Genomic DNA, 22,745 nt, shown 5'->3' on the forward strand with positions numbered 1-22,745 from the left:
CTTGTAGTGAAAATCCTGTATGAAAATTTCAGGGAAAGACATATGCAGGCTAGCTGTGCTTAACCAGTTTCAGTTCATCAGTCACTTGCTATTGCAATCACCAAACACTTTTATGGCAATATAGAAAAGCTTGAGTCTAGCACATGTGATATCAGTACATCTTCCACCAGCTGAAGAGTAAGTTTGTTTACACATCCACGTTTGGCTACTGGATTTCATGGCTCTTTGTTGATAGCAGCAGACTCTGAATTAGAATGAATAGTTCCAATTTCCATTCCACATTTGATCTACCAGACCTAAGAGTCTCCTTAATTTAAGAATTATCAGGAATAAGTGAAATTTTTTTTCATTTAATTTTCAGGGACAAAATTCCAGTTCCTTTCCTTACAATGAATAGTTTCTTATTGCAAACGTTTTTCCAAATGTTAGCGAAAAGGTTATTCCTTACATCAGTGGACCTGTCACAGACAGATACAGGTTTGCCCCATTAACAAGTTAAAGGGGGAAAAAAAGAACTCACATGGAAGAGACATTTGCAAGGCTTTTATCATTTGGCCAGAGAGCAAAATAGGGTGTCAAGGAAGCAACTTCAAATGTATCTGCAAGGACAACATTGCACTAGGAATACCACTAACGTTTCAGGGCTTGCTCCAAGATGTTCTCATCCACCACCTTGTGAGGGAGAGTCACCTTCAACGTGGCATTCTCTTTCATTGCTTGACAGATCGTTTCGTAAGCATAGTCATTACCCGACCAGCAGCGTCTGGCAACCTGTCAGACCAGAAAATCAATGGGTGCAAAAATGGTACATTTCTATTGCCACATCCATCTTACCCAATATTTGCGCAAACACTGGCACCCAGTTTCATGACAACAAATCTTTCAACCCTCTGCCAGTTTCTAGTTTCCTTACTGATTTTGGAAGTAATTTTTATAATACCTACTTCATTTTTATGAGTAGTATTTGGATAGACTTGGTACATTTTCGTGCAGAAACATAACATTGGACAGATAACATTGGTAGAGCCAGATACCTTATAAAATTTACAAAATTCTCTCACTAAAGATAATTGTGCACTCCACCCCAGCTCTGTAAAACTAGCACTTGCTTTAGATAACAGTATCATTTAAGCAATTGATGCTTTTGTAGTGGGATAAATATTTAAAAAGGAAAATGTCACTCAGTGCATTTTCAAACTGTGAAATCAAGGAGCCAAATTCTCTGCCAGCACATAAGGATGAAATTCTATGGACAGCCAGGGAACTGGTAAACGCCTCTTCCAACAGCAAAGCTCTGCGTTTTGGTCTGGGGAATCTCTACAAGCAAGATTCCCCAGATAAAAAAAGTCAAGATTTGGCACAAAGGAAATAAGTCCTTCCCTCTATTCAATGCCTTACAAATCTCTATTATGAATTGCAAATAAGTGTCTGAAATATTCAGACTCAAAAGTGTTCAAGCAAGAAAATACTTAGATTCTAATTTAGCAAAATATTTAAGCATATGATTAATCTAAGCCTAATATGTTCCCAGGATCATAGCAATAACAGCTAGAAATGACCTTTCAAGTTAACAACTCAATTTCCCTGCCACTCACCTATGATTATTCCTGGCAGTATATTTTCAAGGGTAGACTCCAGTTTCTTTCCAGTCTTGTATATAATATGGGTAGCATTCTCAAACTGTCCCTTTTCAACATGTGTGTGGAGGAGTGGGGCTTTTGCTTGCAGTAAATCAGAGCAGCAAAAGATTTATTGGGTTTTTAATAGGCTGTCTCTGATACGCAGTGCGTGTTAAGGGTTTGTCTTCATTACTCTAATCTACAAATTAATGTAATTGTCATCCTCTTTCTTCCTTAATAGTTTACTAATGTGTTATTTCAGATCTGGGACAGGGAGTACGTGCAAATTGTTCCTGCTCCTCTTCTACCCCCAGTCATGCCAGGTCTTATGGGGAGAAAAAAAATGTTTAGGTCTAAGGCACGAAGGAACTCTGCAATTCTCTTGAGAAGTAAAACAGAACAGATCATGTCAGCATTGGCAAGGAGCTCCCTCAATACATCAGGTCCTTGTGAGGTTTCGTGACTGAAATGCAACAGGTTTTGTCCTTTAATTGGACTATGCATCACTACGTCCTGCTGATTAGGTTCCCTGCAAGTATTGAATTAAAACCTCTCTGTCACTTCAGAGGTGGGATCCTAGTCTTAAACCCAGACAGTTTGGGTCTGGGTTGGACACTAATGGAATGAAAAAACTCTAATAGTAGCAAGGGCTGGATGAGCTGGCACTTAAATGTCAAGCCTTTCAAGGTACCTAGATCTAGAAGTTAGGAATAGACAAGACTAAAGTTCATATAGCTGTCAATTGTATTATGTAGGCAAACAACAATGCCAATATGTCTAACAAAATTGTCGTAAGCATGCTTCCCTTTCTCCTTAAAAAAATAACAAAACACACACTGAGATATGTGGAAACTATTGGGCTTCAATATGTTGTAAGTCAGAGGGGATGGTCCTAACACTTTACACTAAGTTCCTTACCCAAGAATTATTCAGCCTCTTTTATTGACTTAAAGTCCTTTGAAGTTGGTTGGAGAAAAAAAAAAACAACCAAAAAAACCAACTTGTTGGCTCTAGTGGAATCAGGCTCATAACCGTCCTTATTAGAAGCAGTGAATAGAATGAGTCACTCAGCCCATTAGGACTATTCCTGGGATACAAAAAGACAGATCCCAAAAACTCCTGCCTGAGTGCTCATACTCCCATTCAGTTAAAAAGAATAGGAGCACTGGAACCTGAGTACCTAAATAAATGTATTCCCAGAGGCAGGAAGATATTAAAGTGAACATATATAATGAGTTTTGCTTACTCCATTGGAAACATCCCAGCTGAGCATCATCTTAGCCCGTTCTTCAGCCTCTGTGGACCCATCCAAAACCAGGCCAAATCCTCCATTGATCACTTCACCCCTAAAAAATATAAATATAAGAGAATAAATCAAAATAATTCAAACCAATCTCAGAAGATTCACAGGAGTTAATTTGTTCAGTTGCACTGCAAGAAGAAAGATGAGAACATAGGAACGGTGCTGAATAAGAGACACTATCAGTGACGACTTATACTTACAAAAAAAAAGATAATTTAGCAGGGCAAAGGCCTGGTTCCCTGACCTGCAGCAAACCTCTTCCACCTTTCTTGTAATGCCCAGCTAGCAGTCAGTATCTGCTCCAAGCAGGAGTGCCAAAAATTAAGCTTGCGCCACATCTGAGGACTGCACACTATACTGTGCAGTCTCTAGAAGCAAGTAAAGAAAGGTTAGCACTTCTGATGGGCTGGAGAGTTACCTATCTCAGGGTATTTTTAAAGGTTAAGCTGTTCATGTTTGCTACACTAAAGCCTGCAATATAGATAGGATCATGAGGAGGACTGTGTACTTATTGAAGCAGACAGATGGATCTATTTATATTCTCTCGGGACGAATGAGAAAGCATAAGTATTTTATTAAAAAAGCGTTAACCACCACTTAATGCACATCTGCCTTGATCATTTCAAAAACAGTCATTTATTTTATATGAGATACATGGATGTTTAAAGACATCAGTGCCAATTTTTCAGGAAGCAGACTTATTGGCAGAAGAACAACAGAAATACGTTAAAACTAACAGATTATACTTGGGAGAAATACCAGTCTGGTTTTAAAAGGACAGGGAAAACACGTAGAGCAAAACATCTTGTCTGGCCTGCTCAAGTTCTTGTTTCGTTGCATATGGTGAGCAGTGGTGGATGCAGTTGGATAGTTATCTGCTGCTGTAAATCTATGAGAGTTCTGGCATTATAACTCGGCATCAGCAGTACCTGAGGGACGGGGCATATCATACAACACGTGGTATGAGAGACTACTAATGGAGATCCCTGGAGGCAGGATTTTGTCCTCTGCGTTTTATAGTTAATATAATGAATAAGTTTTCATAGAATAACATCAGACATATCCATGAATCAGACAGGAGTTAGGTGTCTTCCAGTCCAGAGAGGAATTGTTCCTTACTGTATATTTTTCCAGCAATAACTTGAGCTTCTCCGGAAATGGGGAAATGAGGCTACGTTGGAGCCTCACAGACCTGAGATCATCTTCCTGAAAGTAGAACTCTCATTTTCAATGTAATGTTGTTACTTATGTGATGTTAATTCCCTTTCATTAGTTATATACACTACCTGTGTGCTAAGTAGGACCCTATCACATAGCTGAACAAGGAGCTTAGAGCTCCAGATCTCACCACCACGGTACCATTCTGTGAATTCCCTCCACTTTACCATTATTAGATATATCACTATTACAAATCCATTTTCTCTTGAAAGGCACAGTTTTCTTGAAACTGACAGTTCTCACAGCTAAATGTCAGTGAATGAATCAGTTTCTTATCTTTAACAGGAAAATTTGAAACGAAGTCATGTTTTCAAGTGAGATGTTTGACAAAATAAAATGTTTCTTTTTAATTGACAATGTCAACACATTCCAGCCTGGAATTTAATTCCCAGGATCTCTTTACTGTGTGAAATCTTTCATTAGTTCTGCTCTTAGTCTCATTTTGGGATGAAAACAAACATCCAAACATCTGCATTTCTTGCAAATTCTACTTTTTGAATAGCTCACGTTGTTACTGTCTTCTTCGAAAGAGGGGACCAGACTGGACAACAATATTACAAATGTAATTATATCAAGACCAGGGCCAGTTACCTCACCGTACTCTGCTGCTTCTCTGCTACAGAGACCAAATTAGCACTTTTCTTTACTGTCAAAGTACCAAGCTAGAGTACCCTTATGAATGTCAGCGATGCCATTGCAATGTAACTGGGATCACAGTATGAGCACACCTCAAGACAGCCTACTGGCAATAACAGACAATAAGAAAAACAGACCTTTGGACCAGTGCTTTATAAAGATATTCCATACGGGAAGATGATGTTCTTTCAGTGGCAAAGATCCCCTCTGTGCACAGCATCCCAAAGAGCATCCTTTGAAGCTTAGGCATGAACAGTCAGTGTCTGATCTCACTTGCACTCCATAAATTTAGAGCCTCTCTCCATCGATTTCCATGGAGTTACTCCAGTGTAAATCAGAATCACTCATCAGAATCTGTCCTACTGTCTAAAAATCACTTATAAAGTAAATGTCAATGTTTGTTAGGATGGATTTTCTAGCAAAACCTCTCACTTTTAAAGGGGAGCTCTCTGCCTTCATTAGCATTGGGTCACATTTTCAGGTAATTAAAGAAACATGTGGCATTTTGACCTAAGCTACCTCCTATAATTTCCAGATGTCTCCTCCTAAGGTGATCAAAGAAAACAAGGCCTCTCTCACAATCAAGACATCACACTGTCAACAGTCTAGTTTGATTCTTAAATTGCTTCTGCCTTTTTGTTACTACAGGTTACTCAGACTCTGTGCTAATATACATTCTCCTGCAAATAAACAGGCAGCAAGAAATTAATAACATTCATTTGCTGTAATTATAGTCAAGACTACGTTAATCTTAAGTCTCTCAAACAGCACATGTGATGCAGATTCCAGCTAAATAAATATTAATCCTGCTTTTTCTGTTTGTCCCACAAGGCTATAGCACAGAAAAATCAAAGCAGGTAAAAGGCACTTCTCTAGTCTCATAGGGAAAACGTGGCAGATCTGTTAGCAGTTCCAGGCAAGCCCAGCCTCTGCAGGGAGGACTGGTAGCTGAACACAGTGCAATTGCCATTTCTGAACTCCCTGAACAGAAACTTGCCAAAGACAACTTGATTTCTCTCTAATCATGTGCATATTTGTTTATAAATATATATAAGCTTCCGCGTGCACTTTCACATTTCCAAATCAGCTGATGACAAGAAGATTTTATCAGCCACATGGAGATTTCTTTATGGCAGTTAGCTGAATTTTTAGCTCTCCAGAGAAAAAGAAAAACAGGGTCCTAAAACCTAAAGGCATCTGTCTCTTCCAGGCAAAGAAAGTAATTTGTTATGGTTGGGGGTTGGTTTTGCTTCTTTTACCACCTTTAAATTATTCCTCTCTTTCTCCTTAGAAGGCAAAGGAGTGCAGCACTTAACTAGCCAAGGTGGTGCCGTGATTAGTTAAGCCGAGCAGAACCACCTGTCATGCCATGGCTTTCGGGGGCTCTCCAGACCACGGCATCTAATGACACGACATTGTTACCACATCTGAGTCTCAGCATGGTGGCTTATTAAGGCTCATGCAGAGACAGGCCTAATTTTCAGGCTCTGCATTCTTCACTGAAGCACAGTAATTTAATCACAGAGGGCTATAACTGCTCCTGAGAACAAGGTGAGCAGATACTGTTCCACAATGACGAGCCACTAAGCAGCCATAGGAAACGTCAAAAAGGATAACCAAACTCAGTTTTTCCATTGATATTTTGATTTCAGTGAATAGCCATGCACTAATTTTCTGATGTATTACATAAATGACAGCACCTCTGCTCTGCCTTGGGGAAGAGCTTCTTTCTAATGATGGAACTCCACTTAAGAAACAACTAAAACAATATAACTGAAATTGCAGTGTGGCCAGTGCCAGTTTTCCAGAAGTAAGGGCAGTCTCACCATTCAGCCAATCTCTCTTTGAAATGCTCAGAAGGTTAGAAACATGGAGGAGGGACTGGCCTTACAGAGACCAGAGAGAGATAGGGAATATGATCATTTGTATCCTTTGAATTAAACATCATCGATGCACAGAACATTCGTGGCATAAGCAATTATTTTAGCAATTCTAATAATTATAATTATCAATTATCATAAAAATATTCCAAATATTTTGCACAACATGTAGTGGAAAGTTATTTTCTTTGCTTGTATTTCATAAGCAGATATTTTAAAAGGTTAAACTCAGCTAAGGCCATTCAGACAGATCTAGTCTGCTGCTATCTCTGGAGTCTGAGACGACCAGAGTAAGCAGATACTCTGGTATGTATTTTCCATTCAGAATTATGGAAGTTGTGAATAAAATCCTGGCCACAGCGGGTGTTATCTCTGAAGTTCCTAAAGCCAGATTTTCACTCCATGTGTCTAAGTCCTCAGAAAGCCTTCTTATCCCACTGTTCAATTTTGCTCTCATGTGTCTTCTATTCAGAAGTCACTTCACTGAAATCAAAGGAGTTAGAGTACAGGAGAGGGAATTCTCCATCTGACTTGAAGGGATATTTTCTAGATCCAGATCATCTGATGAGTAATAATAAATTATCATCAAATGTCTTTGAGGATAACATCTGCTACAAGTTCTTTGGCTTACTGTTGTTGGCATATTCCAGAGCTGGATGGAACAGGGAAACGGGAGGGTTCACTACAGCATTTAATAGAGGGTTGCCCCCCTTTTGGCTGCTAACACCACAAAATGAAGACATGACTGTAAACGGGAGAGGCTTTGCTGGACTATGCTGGAAAGAACAAACCAGAACTAAAGACTCTGCAGTGTGGCCAGGCTCTCCTTTTCCCTAAACCTCTGCCAAACCAGAGTAACCTTTTAGTGGCACATGAAGGAGATTAATTTCCCTCTCCATACAAAATATTTCTCTCATTCTGCATCTCAGTTTAGATATTTCTCTTATTTCTGCATCTTATGTGAAGAAGGGGGTGTTTAATCAAGTCCTTACTTGGCTGTGGTCTTTTATCCTACCACGCACAAGCAAGGGGAGAAAGAAGACTGGGGGGTTTGCTGGCACCTGAGCTGTTTTGTATCAATAACCCCTCGTTGCACTTTAGCACATGGGCATTTATATTGGGGTCCTAAGGTCACAGATTTAAACACAGCTTAAGGGGAAACCTAAACATAATCCATCCACTAACACTCTGGCTGTGCATGTGTGAAGACAACTTTGGAAGTAGGATCTGTTCAAAAAGACCACGGCAGAATGTCCTTGTTTGGCAAATTAAGTTCTCCAAACTGTGCTGTGGCCAATGTCCAAAACACTTTTTCTAGACATATGGGCATTAATTAAAAAAGCCTTATACAACACCACACTTTACCTTATAATACATCCTTGTCTCCAAACCCATTCTTCCCATGATCATGACATTGTACTAATCTAGTAATACACACATCTTTTCTGCAGTTCCCCTCCTGTCTCTCCTCCCTACGCATACACAGCAGTGGTAACGGGATTTGGAGCCCAGCTTTAGAAACATAAGTTCTTACCAGCCAACTCCACCACCATTGTGCAGTGCAACCCAGGTCGCTCCTCTGAATGCATCTCCTACAAAATTTTGTACCGCCATGTCTAGGAGAAGAGGAAAGGTGTTATGGCTCTGACATGCTGCATTCGGTTTTTTGTTGTGCTGCTCACTCATTCCACTAACACCTTGATTTTGGCTGCGTGAAGGCAGTGTTGGAGGCAGGGTTTACTCACAGCTTCTCTCACAGGTATACACTGAACATCTCATTCTTGGGAGGAACAGGCAAGAGATTTTCCTCCCACTCTTTGCCCCTACACTGGAGGAAGCAAATGCCAATTTCACACTGTGGTTTGTGAGGACCCTGGTGCTTTCTGCATTTGTGATCCAATTCAAGCAGTTGAAGAACCTACCACTCCTCAGCTGGGAGATACCTCTCCTCAGGGTGGAGAGACATACAATCCTCTACTTTGGGATGTCTCAGTCATGGAAGAACAGGCTGGACACATGCATGTGAAGGGTTTCAAAATGGGGGGGACACCTGGAAAACTACACACACCTTGCAGTTCTCAGAAGCCTGAATTATTTTCAGGTCAGACTGCAGAGTTAATTCAGCCCTGTGCAGAAAGCCAGTCTAAAGCTAAGGAGTTGCATTTTGGGAACACAGTTGGGATGAAAGTGATATTGGCCCCAATTCTCTGGACATGGGGGAATTTTACCCTGAACATGAACTGCTGAAATCACACAGGAGGTTTCTTTTTTTAAAAAAAATGAAGAAAAATAACTTTGCAGACAAATGTCATCTGACTAATGCCAAATGTGTGATTTCTACTGAAATGTTCACTAGAATTTTGTACGTTCTCTACAATTTGTGCTACAGGATATACCCAGAGAGACAGAAAGAGGTACACACAGAGGATAACAGGGTAAAATTTACTGAAAACATTTGTCCAGATTTAATTCAGGACAGATTTAATAGATCATTTGCTGTGCTTTTAACAGCAAAAAATAAGAGACAAACAGCAATATCCCCACCAGACACGTTTGCAGACCCACAGTTGTTACATGTCTGATGGAAAAATGAGTTTACTTGAGCACTAATCTATGTGAAACCCTGTCAAAAGCCCCATTATAGCATCTTTTATCTGGCATTATGTCACTTTAATAACCCAATTATCATAATTATAGTGCTGTCAAGAGGGAATGGAAGAGATTAAAATCCCCATATTCTAAAAATGTACAGATTTCTTCCTCAGCCACTAGCGTGATAAGAGTGGATGTTGGACAAGGAGCATGGCAAGTGGACTAACAATGTAATAACGTGCTGCTCCTTGGCTTCGATAAAGGTCACTAACTGTGCAAATGTCTGTGCTGAACTACACTTTGCCGAGCAGCGATGACCCATGTTTGCCAAGGATCAGACTGAGGCACTTACTGCAAAACAAAATAAGACAGGCAAACACTCTGGAAAATTCCTGTGTGCTAGAGAGGAGCCAATTTCAACTGAACCAGCTCAAATATGGTCTTAAAACAACAGGAAAGAAGGGAGAGAGGAAGACCTAAGACGTTCTTTTACTACCTCCAGAGGTTCATCCAGTAAAACAGGGTTAGGCCTAGTTTCAAAGACCAGTGAAATCAGTGGTCATAAGCCCTTGGAGAAGGCAAATGGTTCATGTAAATCATGAAATGCAAAGAAAAACACATGGCATGATGAGCAGTGGGGTTTCACAAGCCTTGTTTCTATTGCCCTCTTCTGAGGGCACTGCCTGAGGTTTACTTATGTTAAGCCCTTTAGTGGAGATATTACTTTGGATTGCTGTTTTTTGTGCAGCTGCACCATTTTCTCACAGCTTGTCAGAACCAAACATTATTCGAGGCATCTATCCATCTGGCCTATTAGAACTAGCCAACATCCTCAAGAAGTGTTGAAGTAGGGCAGGTAGACACAGCTAAAAGCCTCATTTCATCAGGAAATCCAGTTAAGATAGCAGGGAACTTTTCTCCTTAAAACTGAGCCATAATTTAGTTCTATTATGAATTCCCATAATGGAAGTAATTCAATATGCTCAGCTACCTCTATCATAATTTCTCCTACAGCAGTTTGTATCCTCCAATCTCAAGCCACTTTGTGATTGTCAGTTCATGACATGTGGAAACACTACTGGGCTAAAGCTATTATCGTAATTTCCACTTTATGGATGGAAAATTGAGGAAGATTTAGGTTAAAAATTGCTTAGTGCTCTACTCACTTTTTTCAGGTCTCCAATCTGATATTTCTTGGGTTTATTTTTCTAAAGCACCATTTCACAAACTTTAAAGCAGTCTGGTTAGCTCAGGTCAGGTATGCAGAATTAAAGGCTCCTTTTGCATAGCAAACCTACATGATTTGCCCACAGCCACACTGTAAGTGAGCAGCAAGGCTTGGAGTCTAATCCAGAACGCCTGACTTCCATTCTTATGCTTTTACTATCAAAGTATGTTCCCTTATGACCAGAAAAGTTCCTTTCAGAAACTCCAGACTGTTTTCTTGAGTCCACAGGCAATGAAATGAATGCAGCTGTGAATCTTTTTGTTTTAAGCAAAATACTATTATAGACCTGATTTTGATCCCAAGAAAATACAGCTGTAATTCTGCTCAGATCACCTCTTTGAAACAGTGAAGTGCAAAATTAAAATCAAACAGAAGATACAGTCCTCTGAGATAGACTGCTCTCCATTTACATTCAGGTAAATCTGATGCATCTTCATGGAATTTTCAGCATTGTTCTGGACCTCTCCTATTTAACTAGCTCCACATTCATGTCTGTATCACTATTAAATCCCACAAAGCTTCTCAGGAAATCTGATTAACTGGGATTAAAGGGTTAAACAAAAACATTTAAAAAATGTTGCATAAAACCCCCTATTTCTCTTTAAAAGCAATTTCCTTGTTTGCCCGGATGGACAAGCCTCAGCTGCTCTGCTGACCTGCACAAAAGGCTGATCCATCATAAATGTTTGACGTTTCTCTGTAAGGACTGTCGGTCCCACTCACGTCATGGTGATCTCGGCTGAGGACTACCGGAGCCTGCAAAAAGCCAAGGACAAGAAAATGGAATCCTTCATGGACTGTCAATACTACCGAGGATCATCATTTGCTGAATTCACTGCTGTCTTAAGTCATTTCAAACCTCAGCTTTGTCCTGTCTCCTAAACCCCTGAAACACCTTCTCTACCTGCTATTATTTATTATAAAACAGTTGTTCACATACTGTTCATGAAAGCCACCATCCTTTCATAACTAAGAACAAGAGCTTGTTTTTATGCCAATGGCATCCTGAAAGGAGGGCAGGGAGAAGAGGGGAAGCAGTATGGTTATCTCATCTGAACATTTCTTTGCTGAAATTTCGAAGACATTTCAGTATGCAAAAATCTTCATTCAAAAATAGTTCCTGTTTGCTGTTGAAAATGAAAACTAACAGTAAGAATTTTTACACTTTTTCATTCTTTTGGAAGACTTCAAGACTAAAAATAGGTTATCAATGAAAATCAGTGATTTCATAGAGCTCAACAAGTCTATTCTTGATCTGGAATTCAATTGACAGCATGAATCTAGATCAGCTTGCAGGTCCCGATTATCATTTGCCATGCACAGGGTTTATATAAGAATAATTCACTCTTGGCATGGTGTGGTCTGGAATTAGTTGGCTCTGTTTTATGCTGCCAGTGAATTAGAAAATCATCAAAAATAGACATGAGCACCCAGCTTGTGAGAGAAGGAATAGAGATTTGCAGAAACAAAAAAAGGACGCAACAAAATCTGAAGGGCCTGGGAGTCTGACCTTGTCAGTCATAGCTCCAAGGGAGTGCTCTGTCTGGTCAGGTTTATTTTTTAAGACTAGCTTGCAGTGACGTTCATTTTGAATCCTGAGAAGGTCAACAGCATTTGAAATATTTTAACAAACATTTTCTGAGTAACAAAAACCAGACCTTTCCTAGCTAGAATCTATTCTAAGTTTTAGTTGAGTTTGCCCCTTTAAAAAGGCTAATCGTAATTCAGCTGTAAAAGAGATGGAAATGAATGAGTGAACATGCCTTGGTCTGATGCTGTGGTACACACAGCAAGTAATGGGTATAATTACTGAGTGGTGCCTTCAGGATTTTGGTCCCCCAGGATGCCACATCGTACATCTACCTACAATACTCATGAAGAACTTAGAAAATCCCTATACAATCTTGCGCGTAGTATGTACTTTTACCACCACCACATATGGTCAGTGGGGTTTTACTCAGATGAGTAAGATATTGTGCACTAGAGTGGCAGCGTCAAGCCTAACAATTTTCTTCATTCAGATATGCAATGCAAATGAATATTGACTGCAGAGCTGGCTGTAGCCATAATATGGCTGAAAGTGAGGGACAGAGGGTAAGAAGCACTGGGCAGTGGCACAGTCTCTTGTTACTTTTAAAGTTTGGGGCACTGCTAAGGAGTTACAGTCCCTGCCTTGTGTTTTCAGCAAATCACAGCATGATATGTTGTGCTTGTAGATGCCCAAATAGAAAATAAGGCAGATTCCAACCATGAAATAAAAGGTAGCATATTTCAGAGAGTTTCTAAACGCGTCTCTCTTCTATTACGTAGCGCAATACTGGTGTCAGGCAGAGATGAGGCCTGAGCTCTAACACATACTAACAGAATACTGGTCCCATGTAAACGGCAGGCACTTCTGTTCTCACTGGTTGAAGCCTCCTCCTTTCCTACCTGCCACCCCAGTCTCAGATATTAAACACAATTACCAGACCATATCGAGACAAAATAAGACAAACCTTAATCCTTCCTTCGGAAATCGCTCGATTAATAGCCACAGCTATAGACACACGACCCCTCTGATCAGAATATAAGATTCTAGCTTGAGAGCCAACAACCTGGAAAATAAAAATGCCAGAGCGATAAGGTTCTCTGTGCAACTGGCTTATCTTCAGGCCCCAGATAAACGGAGTCACAGGATTGACCCCTTCTGTAGGAGAAAGCACAGATTATTTCGTCAACACCCAGCTTCCAGAAAAAAGAAATTAAAATCCCTCTTTGAACTGAGTTTTATCTCCACTCACACAATCAGTGAGATGTATGTCTGTATTCAGCTGCTACTGTCCAATAAATCCCACTTTTCAAATCAACCTGATTGCTAGGCTATAATCCCCCTATCAACAAATCCCTTATCAACAGCTGAGAAGCAGAGGTTTGGAACTGGCGATGGTGGGCTGGAAGGGAAGAGAAATACGGAGACAAAGAATGGCAAAGAACATCTGTCCTGCACAGCTATGCTCCTCTCCAGCTTTCACCCCACAGACCAATCTGGATTCCAGATGAGGAGAGCACATATGAGCCCTACAGTGTTACTGGTTAGCTTCACGGTGAGAGCCTGCCCTAGAAGAAGAACAAAGGATGCTTCACTGGCATCCTGCTTCCCACAATGCAAAAGGATGGCAATTCTTTGGCCTCATCACCAGTTTTGAAAAGGTACTGGGAACTGCAGACTTGAAGGGGTTGGGCCAAAGCAATGCCAAGAAGGACATTTTGAATAGTGCTCTGAAGGAAAGGTAGTTACAAATGAGGTGGATGATGAATCATTGATGTTTCACTCCAGATATAAGACTAGCTATTGCTGGATTATTTGAACATTTCCAGATGAGGAACTGAAGGGAAAGAACTGCTTTAGCTCACCCTAAAACCTTGCTGCGGAGAGAGGTTTAAGTTATCAGCCCTGGGAGTTACAGCCACTGTTTTCATTCATGCCCGTGCTTTTCACTCCAGCATTCAGAAACTGCATTCTGGACCAGGAGTGGTCACATGTGCTGAAGGAGGTTGTGACTTACCAAGCTGTGCCTGCCAGCTTCCCGAATCCAGCGGATGTTGTCATGGTACTGCTGCTTCACAGATGTGCTCACTTGCAAGAGAAAGCAAGAAAGAAGAGAGGTTTTGAAAATGAATGCAATATGCTCTAAATTTAATTTAATTCATCTGACAGCACTAGGAAGTCAAATTCTACTCTCAGATACAAGCACGCATATAGGAAATGCTATATAGAATCCTCTGTGCAGCTGATGCAGTAACTGGTACCATATATTTAGAGGAAGGTATGAGATGTCACCTAGGAGGCAGCTGGAATGATAACTCCCCTTGAGATCTTTAGCAAACTAAGTTAAACCTTGAAATATGGGTTACATGTTCATTTTTGGTCACCTGGCTTGCTGCCTACTAAATGCCCAATCCCTTTCCGAGACTTTGCTAAATTAGTAGTTTTAGCAAACTCCGTGACATTGGGTGCTACAGTCCAGTATTGCATCAAGTAGTAAATAACTCCTTTGAGTCAGCCAGCAGAAATTCTCAGAAGCAGCTGGTAATACATACTTGAGGATAAGTTACACCAATGCTGGGATATAGATTTATAGCACAGCAGTTGCTCTGTACTAAATGGCCCACATGAACATTTTTATCCTGAGATAAAACCGAGGTCTCGCATCCTACAAACTGCGGTATGTTGCCTCACATTACTATGGAGCACAAACTGCACAAAAAAAACTATTATGGAGTATCTACTTTATGTGTAAATCCAGCCTACACCTTGGTTAGATATATATGTTGTTATCTAAGAAGAGAATTATATATAATGGTTTTATATTCTCCAGCTTCTCCTCTCATTTATATCTGTGCCATTCCATCTCAATCAACCAAACCAAAGAGGAGTATATTTGAAGTGAAAGACAGTGAAATATGGCACGTATCAGTCAGATACATGGTGACCTCAGTACAATCACCTGCCTCCACAGGCATGGCACCATCTGTAGCAAGTGAGTAACAAAAGGGAGAGGGAGTATGGAATGGGACAGAAGCATTGTCTTACTGTCTTAATTTTGGGGGCTTTTACAGTTTTTTCCACGCAGGCTGAATGTGAGCTCAGATGAGGTCACAATGGCTGAAGAAGTTACTGCCCATACGCTCTTTCTCTATGGGCTAAGCTATGTCACATTACCTTGTCCTGAGAGACATGGTCAGCTACCAGGGCTCAGCTGGCATGTGGGAACATGCTAAGCCACGGTGACTTGCTCATGCATTAGAGCTTCAAGTTACAATCATTTCTGCAGATGCCAAGATAGCATGTTCCCCATCACTTTCCAGCTCTCACTCATTTTCAAGTCAAATTATAATGTACATATAACTTCACAGAATCATAGAATACCATATTGGAAGGGACCTCAAGGATCATCTAGTCCAACCTTTCTTGGCAAAAGCACGGTCTAGACAAGATGGACCAGCACCCTGTCCAGCTGAATCTTAAATCTGAAACTTATGTTTGAAAGTCAAACTGGACAAACTGCACATTGCAAACTTGAAATTGTCCCTGGTAACTGAGGAGAGTGTTTAAGACTACTGTCTTTCCACTAGGCAATATGTCAGCATATATACATAGTAAAACGAGAAAAAAGGAAAGAGGAAAAGGCAAGATACTCATATCTAATCCAGGTTAAACACATTGTTAAAGGGAAATGTAAAATATGCTCATTCCTGCAGAGGCAGGCCTTCCATACAGAGAATTTTAATGATCCTAAAAAGACCTGTCAGTACTTTAGGGGTTGGCTCCAAGTGATAGCTTCTAAACTCTGCAATGAGGATTAACATGTCAGCTCTTAGCTTCACAGGGAGTGAAAGAGGAAACATCTGCTAGTGCTGTCCTAGGAGGTTTGTGCTGCTATTAAGGAAACATCTTCTAGAAGGTAATGGGTAGTATTCACTTAGGTTATTATAGATATTTAATGAGAGTTTACAGGAGTTACTCTAGAAAACTGAATAGAGAATTAGTTCCTTTCTATCATTTTTATAAGCTATCTCAGAGAGTACTTACCATATTTTATAATTCACAGTGCACAGACTTATAGAGAAGATCTTACTGTCTGTTAATTCTATAGAACATATCCAGAAGAGAAGCCAGACGAGAATACTGGCTACAAGGACATATCTCAACACAGCACATCTGTCCCTCCCAGCCAGCTCCAATAAACAGTCATATTCTGTCCTAAACTGTGGTGTGTCCAAAGTTGGATTTCATCAGTTATGCCTGGGGAAGTGAAGAACCCTCCCTTTTATTTAGCCTTACTTCCTGCAAATGAAAAATCTTACAGCTCTTTCTAGAAAGACCTTAACTTTAGATTAGCTCCATTTGCTAAACGGCTGCCCCCATTTCCCCACCCCAACAGGAATACGTTTTGAAGTCAGGCAAGCTACTGTGTTGCTTCTGGTATTTCATAGGCCTTTGTACTTATTTAGGGTTTAAAAGATACTAGAAAGCATTGTGTACTCAGAGGAACAGTCCTCATCAACACAGAGATTGGCTCCCTTTGCTCTTGGGAGATTTGTACTGTTGTTATGCATCAGCTCAGCCTTCAAACTACCACAGCGGTCATAAATCCGAGTTACGCTCCAACCATCAGTGCTGCATCTCTTGTGCAAAGGCTAAATTAAAAGCTTGGGTACCTTAGGAGTGGAAGCGGATAATAAAACTGTATAGGACTTTTTCTACAGTTTGTGAGGTTTAAGCGCAAAAATTCATCTGCACAAAAGGAGAAGAATGTTTAACATTGGACTCAAGGCCAGGTCAAAAGTTTAGACTTGGAATGCAACAGACTTCAGCTCTGTGGAGCTTTCATTCAGCCATCATAAAAGATTCTTTTATAAAATTCAAAGGTAGGTTCAGATTTTAGATGTATGTGTGTGTGAGGATATCCAGACTCTGGAATTTGGTCCAAGCCCAGGTTTCATAGGGAGTGGACAGCAAGTGGAATACTCAAGAACATGAATCCATGAATGGCTGTTTATTTTCTGGCCAAATTCTGTTTTCATTTCTCTTTGAAATCCTATTCCCATTGTCCTGCCAAATTCAACAGCAAATCCAATAATAGCTTTGCCTTTAAGCCTGTTTTCACCTGTTGGGATTTTTTAAATGTAATTTTTCATTTAAATTAAGAATATCATGCAGGAGTTCAATGCTTTTTGTCTGTGGAAGAGACTTCTCTCCCCATCTTTACATTACCATCTATAGAAACACCCATATACTATTGTACACACAGTAACTGATTCATTTCCTAGTCTTGCAATGCAAACCATCCAAAGGTCATGCATCAGTTCAATCTTGAGAGAAGATGACTGGAGATTGCAGTACATGGCAGAAAAATTACTGCAAATTTTTGAAGATAGATCCAGCACTATAGTATTGGATTTCACCCTCCCTTCAATTAAGCTGAAGGACCAGGTTTAAAACCATGAAAGTTCCAATAGACATAGAACAGGGTAGGCACTTCTGGGCCACTGCATTAAAAATACCTCATGCTCCAGTGCTATTTCTTTAAGATGATTCTTAAGTAAAGTTGAATAGACAGAGCTAAGGACCTTGCAGGGTCAGACCCACTCTATCAGTAATTCACCTCTTGGGAGGAAGGTGAAGCTGAACTCAGCCTTACATTATAGGAAAACAGTAGTTTTGTTTCAAATGAGACACATATCTGAATGCAGTATATCCTTTTCAGAAATACCACCCTAGATCCTTGCAATGCTACCTGCTCCAGAATGAATAGGAAAGCATTCAAGATCTTCACACTTCTGTTGATATCTCAATTATGTCTTTCATGAAAGAAGCAACAAATATTTCAATATTACCAGATAAAAATATTACGCTCTCCTCCCCATAAAATATGCTTTGGATTTGTGATCTGTTTCCTTCTGATCCCTTCCTTGATTCTGAGAAGCACAAAGCTCCACTCTCTCAAAATGGAAGAGCTGAAGACTTCAGTGCTAGGGGACAATGACACTTAAGTCTTTGAGTCTGCTATCCAGATACTTTCAGGGATATGGAAGAGTGAAACATAGTGTAATTCCTAGATACTAGAGTAGCATACAAAGCCATGCAGAGATATTCCAGATTGGTTCCACCAGTGAGTAGAAACAGCTGTCAATTTATTAACAAATGACAAAAAAGACAGACCTCAAAATTGTAATCACAAATAAATGACACTGGATGGAGCACCACCCCCATGAAACCTGGGTTTCCTGCCACTGATCCGCTTGCTAGCCTCTTAAAAACCTCCCTAGATTCTCATGCCTCGTTCACCTGTGAGACAGAGGCAAAGCAACTCGACTCCTTAAAAACACTCTTGGAGACCTATCAATGAAAGATACTGTTTGCCTTAAAGTTTCAAGGTGACAAAGTGCAGGAAAATCTGTAACAAACGAAAAGAAATGCTCTTAGCCAAAATTGCAACAATAGCTTTGGGATCAATAACCTCTCTACATGGTGTTTTTATGTTTTACCTACTGGTTACACTCCTTATAGGGGTTTGGAGAACAGTGAGATTTCCTGCCCCTGTGGAACAGGCAAGAGTGCTTTCTACAGTTTCAGCCAAAAGCTATCACACATTGTACAATTCTCAGTTTCCTTTTCTCCCCAAAAGCACCCCCAGTGATGGGGGCATGGGATGGTGTCTTACCTCCCTGACGTATAGAGTCTTCCAGCACAGACATGGCAATTGAGTCAGTGGTAGCAAGATCCTGTGGGTCACCTGAGGTACAAACCCAGCGGAATGGCCCAAATCCCAGGGAAAAAATGTCCCTGGGAAGAGAACATGTTTCATTAAGAGATAGTTGAAATTCTTTCCTTATTTATCCTGGCTGGTAGCGGTGCTTTTCTTTCATTAGCTAGAGACAGAAGAATTTGAAATATTTTCAATGAACTAATCTAAACAGAAGCATCAGGGACCATTAATTGAGAAATTAAACAGTGCTGTTTCATGCAGCCATCGACTGGTGTATAAAAATACAGTAAGGCCAGAATTTTTATAGGAATGTTCGGCAGTTCAATCAAATAAGTGCATCATCAGATGAATTGCAATTTTTCTTTTGTTTCAAGAAATATACTCTCTCTGCTGCTTGGTGTTTTTGTCCTTAACCCAGGCTAACTCTGAGTGCATCTATACTATCAGACAAGTGTAGGTTCTGAACAAGTGCCTGAGTCCAGACTCATTTGCTGTCCGCATTGTTTACACACAACAGTAAGACACGCTTCAGTTGAGTTCCAGAAAAAGAGTTCTAATCTGGTTGGTGCCTTACTCTTATGGTGTTCAAGCTCTTATCCACATGATATAGGTAAGCTAAGCATGAGTCAGAGGCAAAAGGGTGTTATAAACCCAGTCCCTCAACAGATCTCCTGAGCTCAGCTTTTTCTACAAGCAGTATGCACAGCTTGGGTAAGAGGTACAGTCGGCGATATGGGCAGAAGAATGTCCTATTTCAGACGTGCTTTTAACTTCAGTGTAGACATAGGCTTTGATGATTTGGAATTGAGCTCTACTGCTCCGAAGAGACAAGCTCTTCATTTTTAGCACCTAGAAGTGAAGTTGCATATAGTTACAGGTTGAGGCTGTGACTTGGCTATTCTCTTGAGTAAAACTGCTTAAGGAAAATTGATGCAACAAAAGAGAAAATGCAGCTATTCATGTAAAGGAGTGAAGAGTTTTGATTTGGCCATGCTTTAGCTTACTGTTCGCACATCTGGTGTCTGCTTTCATAAGACCTTTTAATTCTAAAAAGGATAAAACTTTACACCAAATTATCAAGACATGCCATGCCTTTCAGGACAAAATATTAGCAGTAACTCTGCTGTCAGAGTTTACTTCTGTTAATCACATACAGCATGTCCCTCTGGGTCTTTCTCCTGTAGACAGGAAAATGCAAGGAGTAATTCTAAGGAAGCCAATAGAAAACACGAGTATGATGCTTACAGCCAACAGGACATCTTCCTAAACCACACTGGCATTACTCCAGAGTGGAGAAAAATAAGACTAACTCTAGCATAACACCTGTGAGATCCATTTTCCTACTGCTATGGTTGACTCCTTTTCATCATTTATAGTACACTTGCAAGATTTGCACTACGTGGAATCTCTGTAGTACTCTCCCCCTAAACAGAAGGGGTCACAAGGGACTTGAGTGCTTTATTCCAAACTCTCCCCAACGTACCCCATGATGTGCTGAACGTAGGAAGGATATCGAAATTCTGTTTTATTCGCTCCTCTTTTCTCAACATCAGCACCTATAAAATAATTTTAATAGTCAGTGACTTGATCAAGAAAAACTATAAAACATAAGACCAGACTGCACCTGAGTTCCCATGAAGGCTCTATCTCAGCCACAGAGAAGGTCAGGGATCTCAGAGAACGAGAGAAAGAGAGAGACTAAAGAGTTAGCATTACACAGTGGCCAACCCTATCCTACCAAAATATACAGCTGGGAAGATGCGTTCAGGATTGTCCTTTTTTCCACCTAACAACTCCAGGATCTACTCACCAGCCCTTTGAGCTTCCAAGAGAAAAGCATTGCCATAATCCCAAAAAAACATGCCCTTATCAGCTAGTCTGTTAATAGCAGCCACATGTCTCTTCAGACTGAAATAAAGAAGGAAACAGTTATTCTTGAGATTGATAAAATATCAAAAAGAGTAATATCATGAACTCACTAAAGGCATGGGAGTAGGGGGAGACAGATGGAACTGAAAGAACCCAGAGAAATTCATAAACCCGTAAGATACCAATTGAGATGCTTTCATCTCTGCAGCACCTGTTACCCCCAAATCTTGACGTGATCTACAGTCATTAAGGGAACTTCATTGATTAGCAGAGAGGGGTCACGTCTGTCAGGAAAGAAATGCAGCCAGCTCTAGGACGGAAGGTAATAACAAAAAACAGCCTACACAAAACTGCAAAAGAGTTTAAGAAGTTCACAGAGAAAGTGAGCAGAGACAGAAAAACTGAAAATGGCTAAACATCACTGTTCTGGCCTCTCCCTTGGCCAAAACAGCCCAATTTTCCCTTTGTTTCCAATAGTGGACCATACCCCAGGACTGCTCTCTGTGATACCATTTCCACTTAATATTATCCAGTTCTAATCTCAATGCATAGTTGCATATGGAGTTGTACATGCATAGGTGTAACCTCTTGGAACTCTAGAGAGCTAAATCAATGCCTAACAAATGAAATGGGATTTGTTTAGGTCATTCCTAGCTTGTTAGAAATGATTCCCTCCCAGAAATTTACCTTTTTGTTACCTTTGTCTTAGAGTAGTATGATACAGAGTTGGGAAACTGGAAAGCTCCTTGTAGGTCCCTCATCCAAAGTCCAATAGATTAGATGCCTATATTCTACCTTCTGCTGGAAAAATGTCTCCAGCAGCAATGTTCAAGGTGAACAAAACCAGACTAGGAGCCATAAAGTCTCGAAAGTACCAGTTGAGAACAACAGTACAGCTTGCTGCCTCTGTTCCACAGTTCTTTATTTATATATAAATTATGCCAAATTGCTCCCTTTATAATGTCCAATTCCAATTTCACTTGCAAACTTATAAATCAGGAGTAGCTCCCCAAAATCAAGATGCTAAAGAGAACTTAGCTACAGTTGCAGGAAGCTGGGAGGAGTGATTGGGGGAGTTTGTCCCCTCCTTACATCCTTCCCTAAAAAAGCATTACTGGCCACAGCTGGAAGCATGGTAGGGTAGATGGACTTTCTGGCTTACCCATTGGGTTTGTACTCTATATTCAGTGAACCTAAACCAACTGGTAGACTATACGGAATTGTGCTTATTGTCCCAGATTTTAAAACCTTATGCAACTTAGGAATTTATAGAAGTGAAATAAATCATTAGTGTTCAGACCTCTGATCTTATACACTAGAGGCTACTCCTAAAATGGTGGGTAAGTGATGTCTGCCAGATTCTGAGTGATAGCTCTATAAGTACAAAGTTGGGAATTATTAGTACTGTAGCTCTACCCCAGATTTCTACTGGAATACCAAAGAACAGAAACTTCTTGTGAGAAAGACAAAGACCTGATCACGTCCAGAGCAACTAAACTTAAAGGTGAAAAACATGTGTCGCCAAAACATTTACCTCTCTTGTACCAGGGTCCGGAACTTCCCCGGATTGGTGGAAAGGAGCTGCTTTGCTTCCTCAAAGCCAAGCTGTACCGGATAGTATCCCCCGCTGAATGGGTTATGACACGAAGTTTGGTCAGACCCCAGATCAACTAGCAGCTCTCCTGTTGTGTCCAGCTCATATACTAGCCTCTCCCTGGGGAAGACAATGAATGGAGTGTTTGAAGGGAAGCTGTCGTTTCACATTCTAGCTCCTCTTTCAAGGGAAATTCTTCCATCCCAAGAGGCTGTTTATAAAGGTATGCCCTTGGCAGACTAAGTCTTTGTTTTAGCAGTCAGGAGGTGGGAAATTATGGTGATGAAGAGTTGCAACTTTTAAATGAGTCAGATACCAGTATGACATACTGGTCTTATTGGTCAAGTCTCAGCCCTCGGTATATGGTGTGACAGCAAGATTTACCATTGGATAAAGTCTCAAGAGTGCCAGAATTTCCATCCATCATCTGATTATTTTTATTCAATCAATACCTCAATACTTCTATTCTTCACTGAAGTCAAAGACACTTTCTTGCATCCAGTTAGTGAAAGGTTAGAAGGAAAGGGATAAATTCTTTCTTCAGCCAAGGAAGA

General features: G+C 40.4%; 1 protein-coding gene across 1 annotated transcript in view; it reads right to left on the minus strand.

Moving 5' to 3' along the window:
• Window positions 1-465: 465 nt before the first annotated feature.
• Window positions 466-22,745, minus strand: part of UROC1 (urocanate hydratase 1) — a 49,380-nt gene continuing 27,100 nt past the window's right edge. Inside the window, exons 12-21 of the mRNA XM_009329944.1 lie at window positions 22,132-22,311; window positions 20,539-20,636; window positions 20,212-20,284; window positions 18,684-18,805; window positions 14,022-14,092; window positions 12,972-13,070; window positions 11,133-11,232; window positions 8,191-8,272; window positions 2,866-2,965; window positions 466-771 (exon numbers count right to left, since the gene is read on the minus strand). Of these exons, the coding sequence (XP_009328219.1) occupies window positions 631-771; window positions 2,866-2,965; window positions 8,191-8,272; window positions 11,133-11,232; window positions 12,972-13,070; window positions 14,022-14,092; window positions 18,684-18,805; window positions 20,212-20,284; window positions 20,539-20,636; window positions 22,132-22,311 (1,066 nt within the window). The 3' untranslated portion in view covers window positions 466-630. The remainder of the gene's footprint in view (window positions 772-2,865; window positions 2,966-8,190; window positions 8,273-11,132; window positions 11,233-12,971; window positions 13,071-14,021; window positions 14,093-18,683; window positions 18,806-20,211; window positions 20,285-20,538; window positions 20,637-22,131; window positions 22,312-22,745) is intronic.

Source organism: Pygoscelis adeliae, unplaced genomic scaffold (genome assembly GCF_000699105.1).
Source record: "Pygoscelis adeliae isolate BGI_AS28 unplaced genomic scaffold, ASM69910v1 Scaffold208, whole genome shotgun sequence".
NCBI classification, from domain to species: domain Eukaryota; kingdom Metazoa; phylum Chordata; class Aves; order Sphenisciformes; family Spheniscidae; genus Pygoscelis; species Pygoscelis adeliae.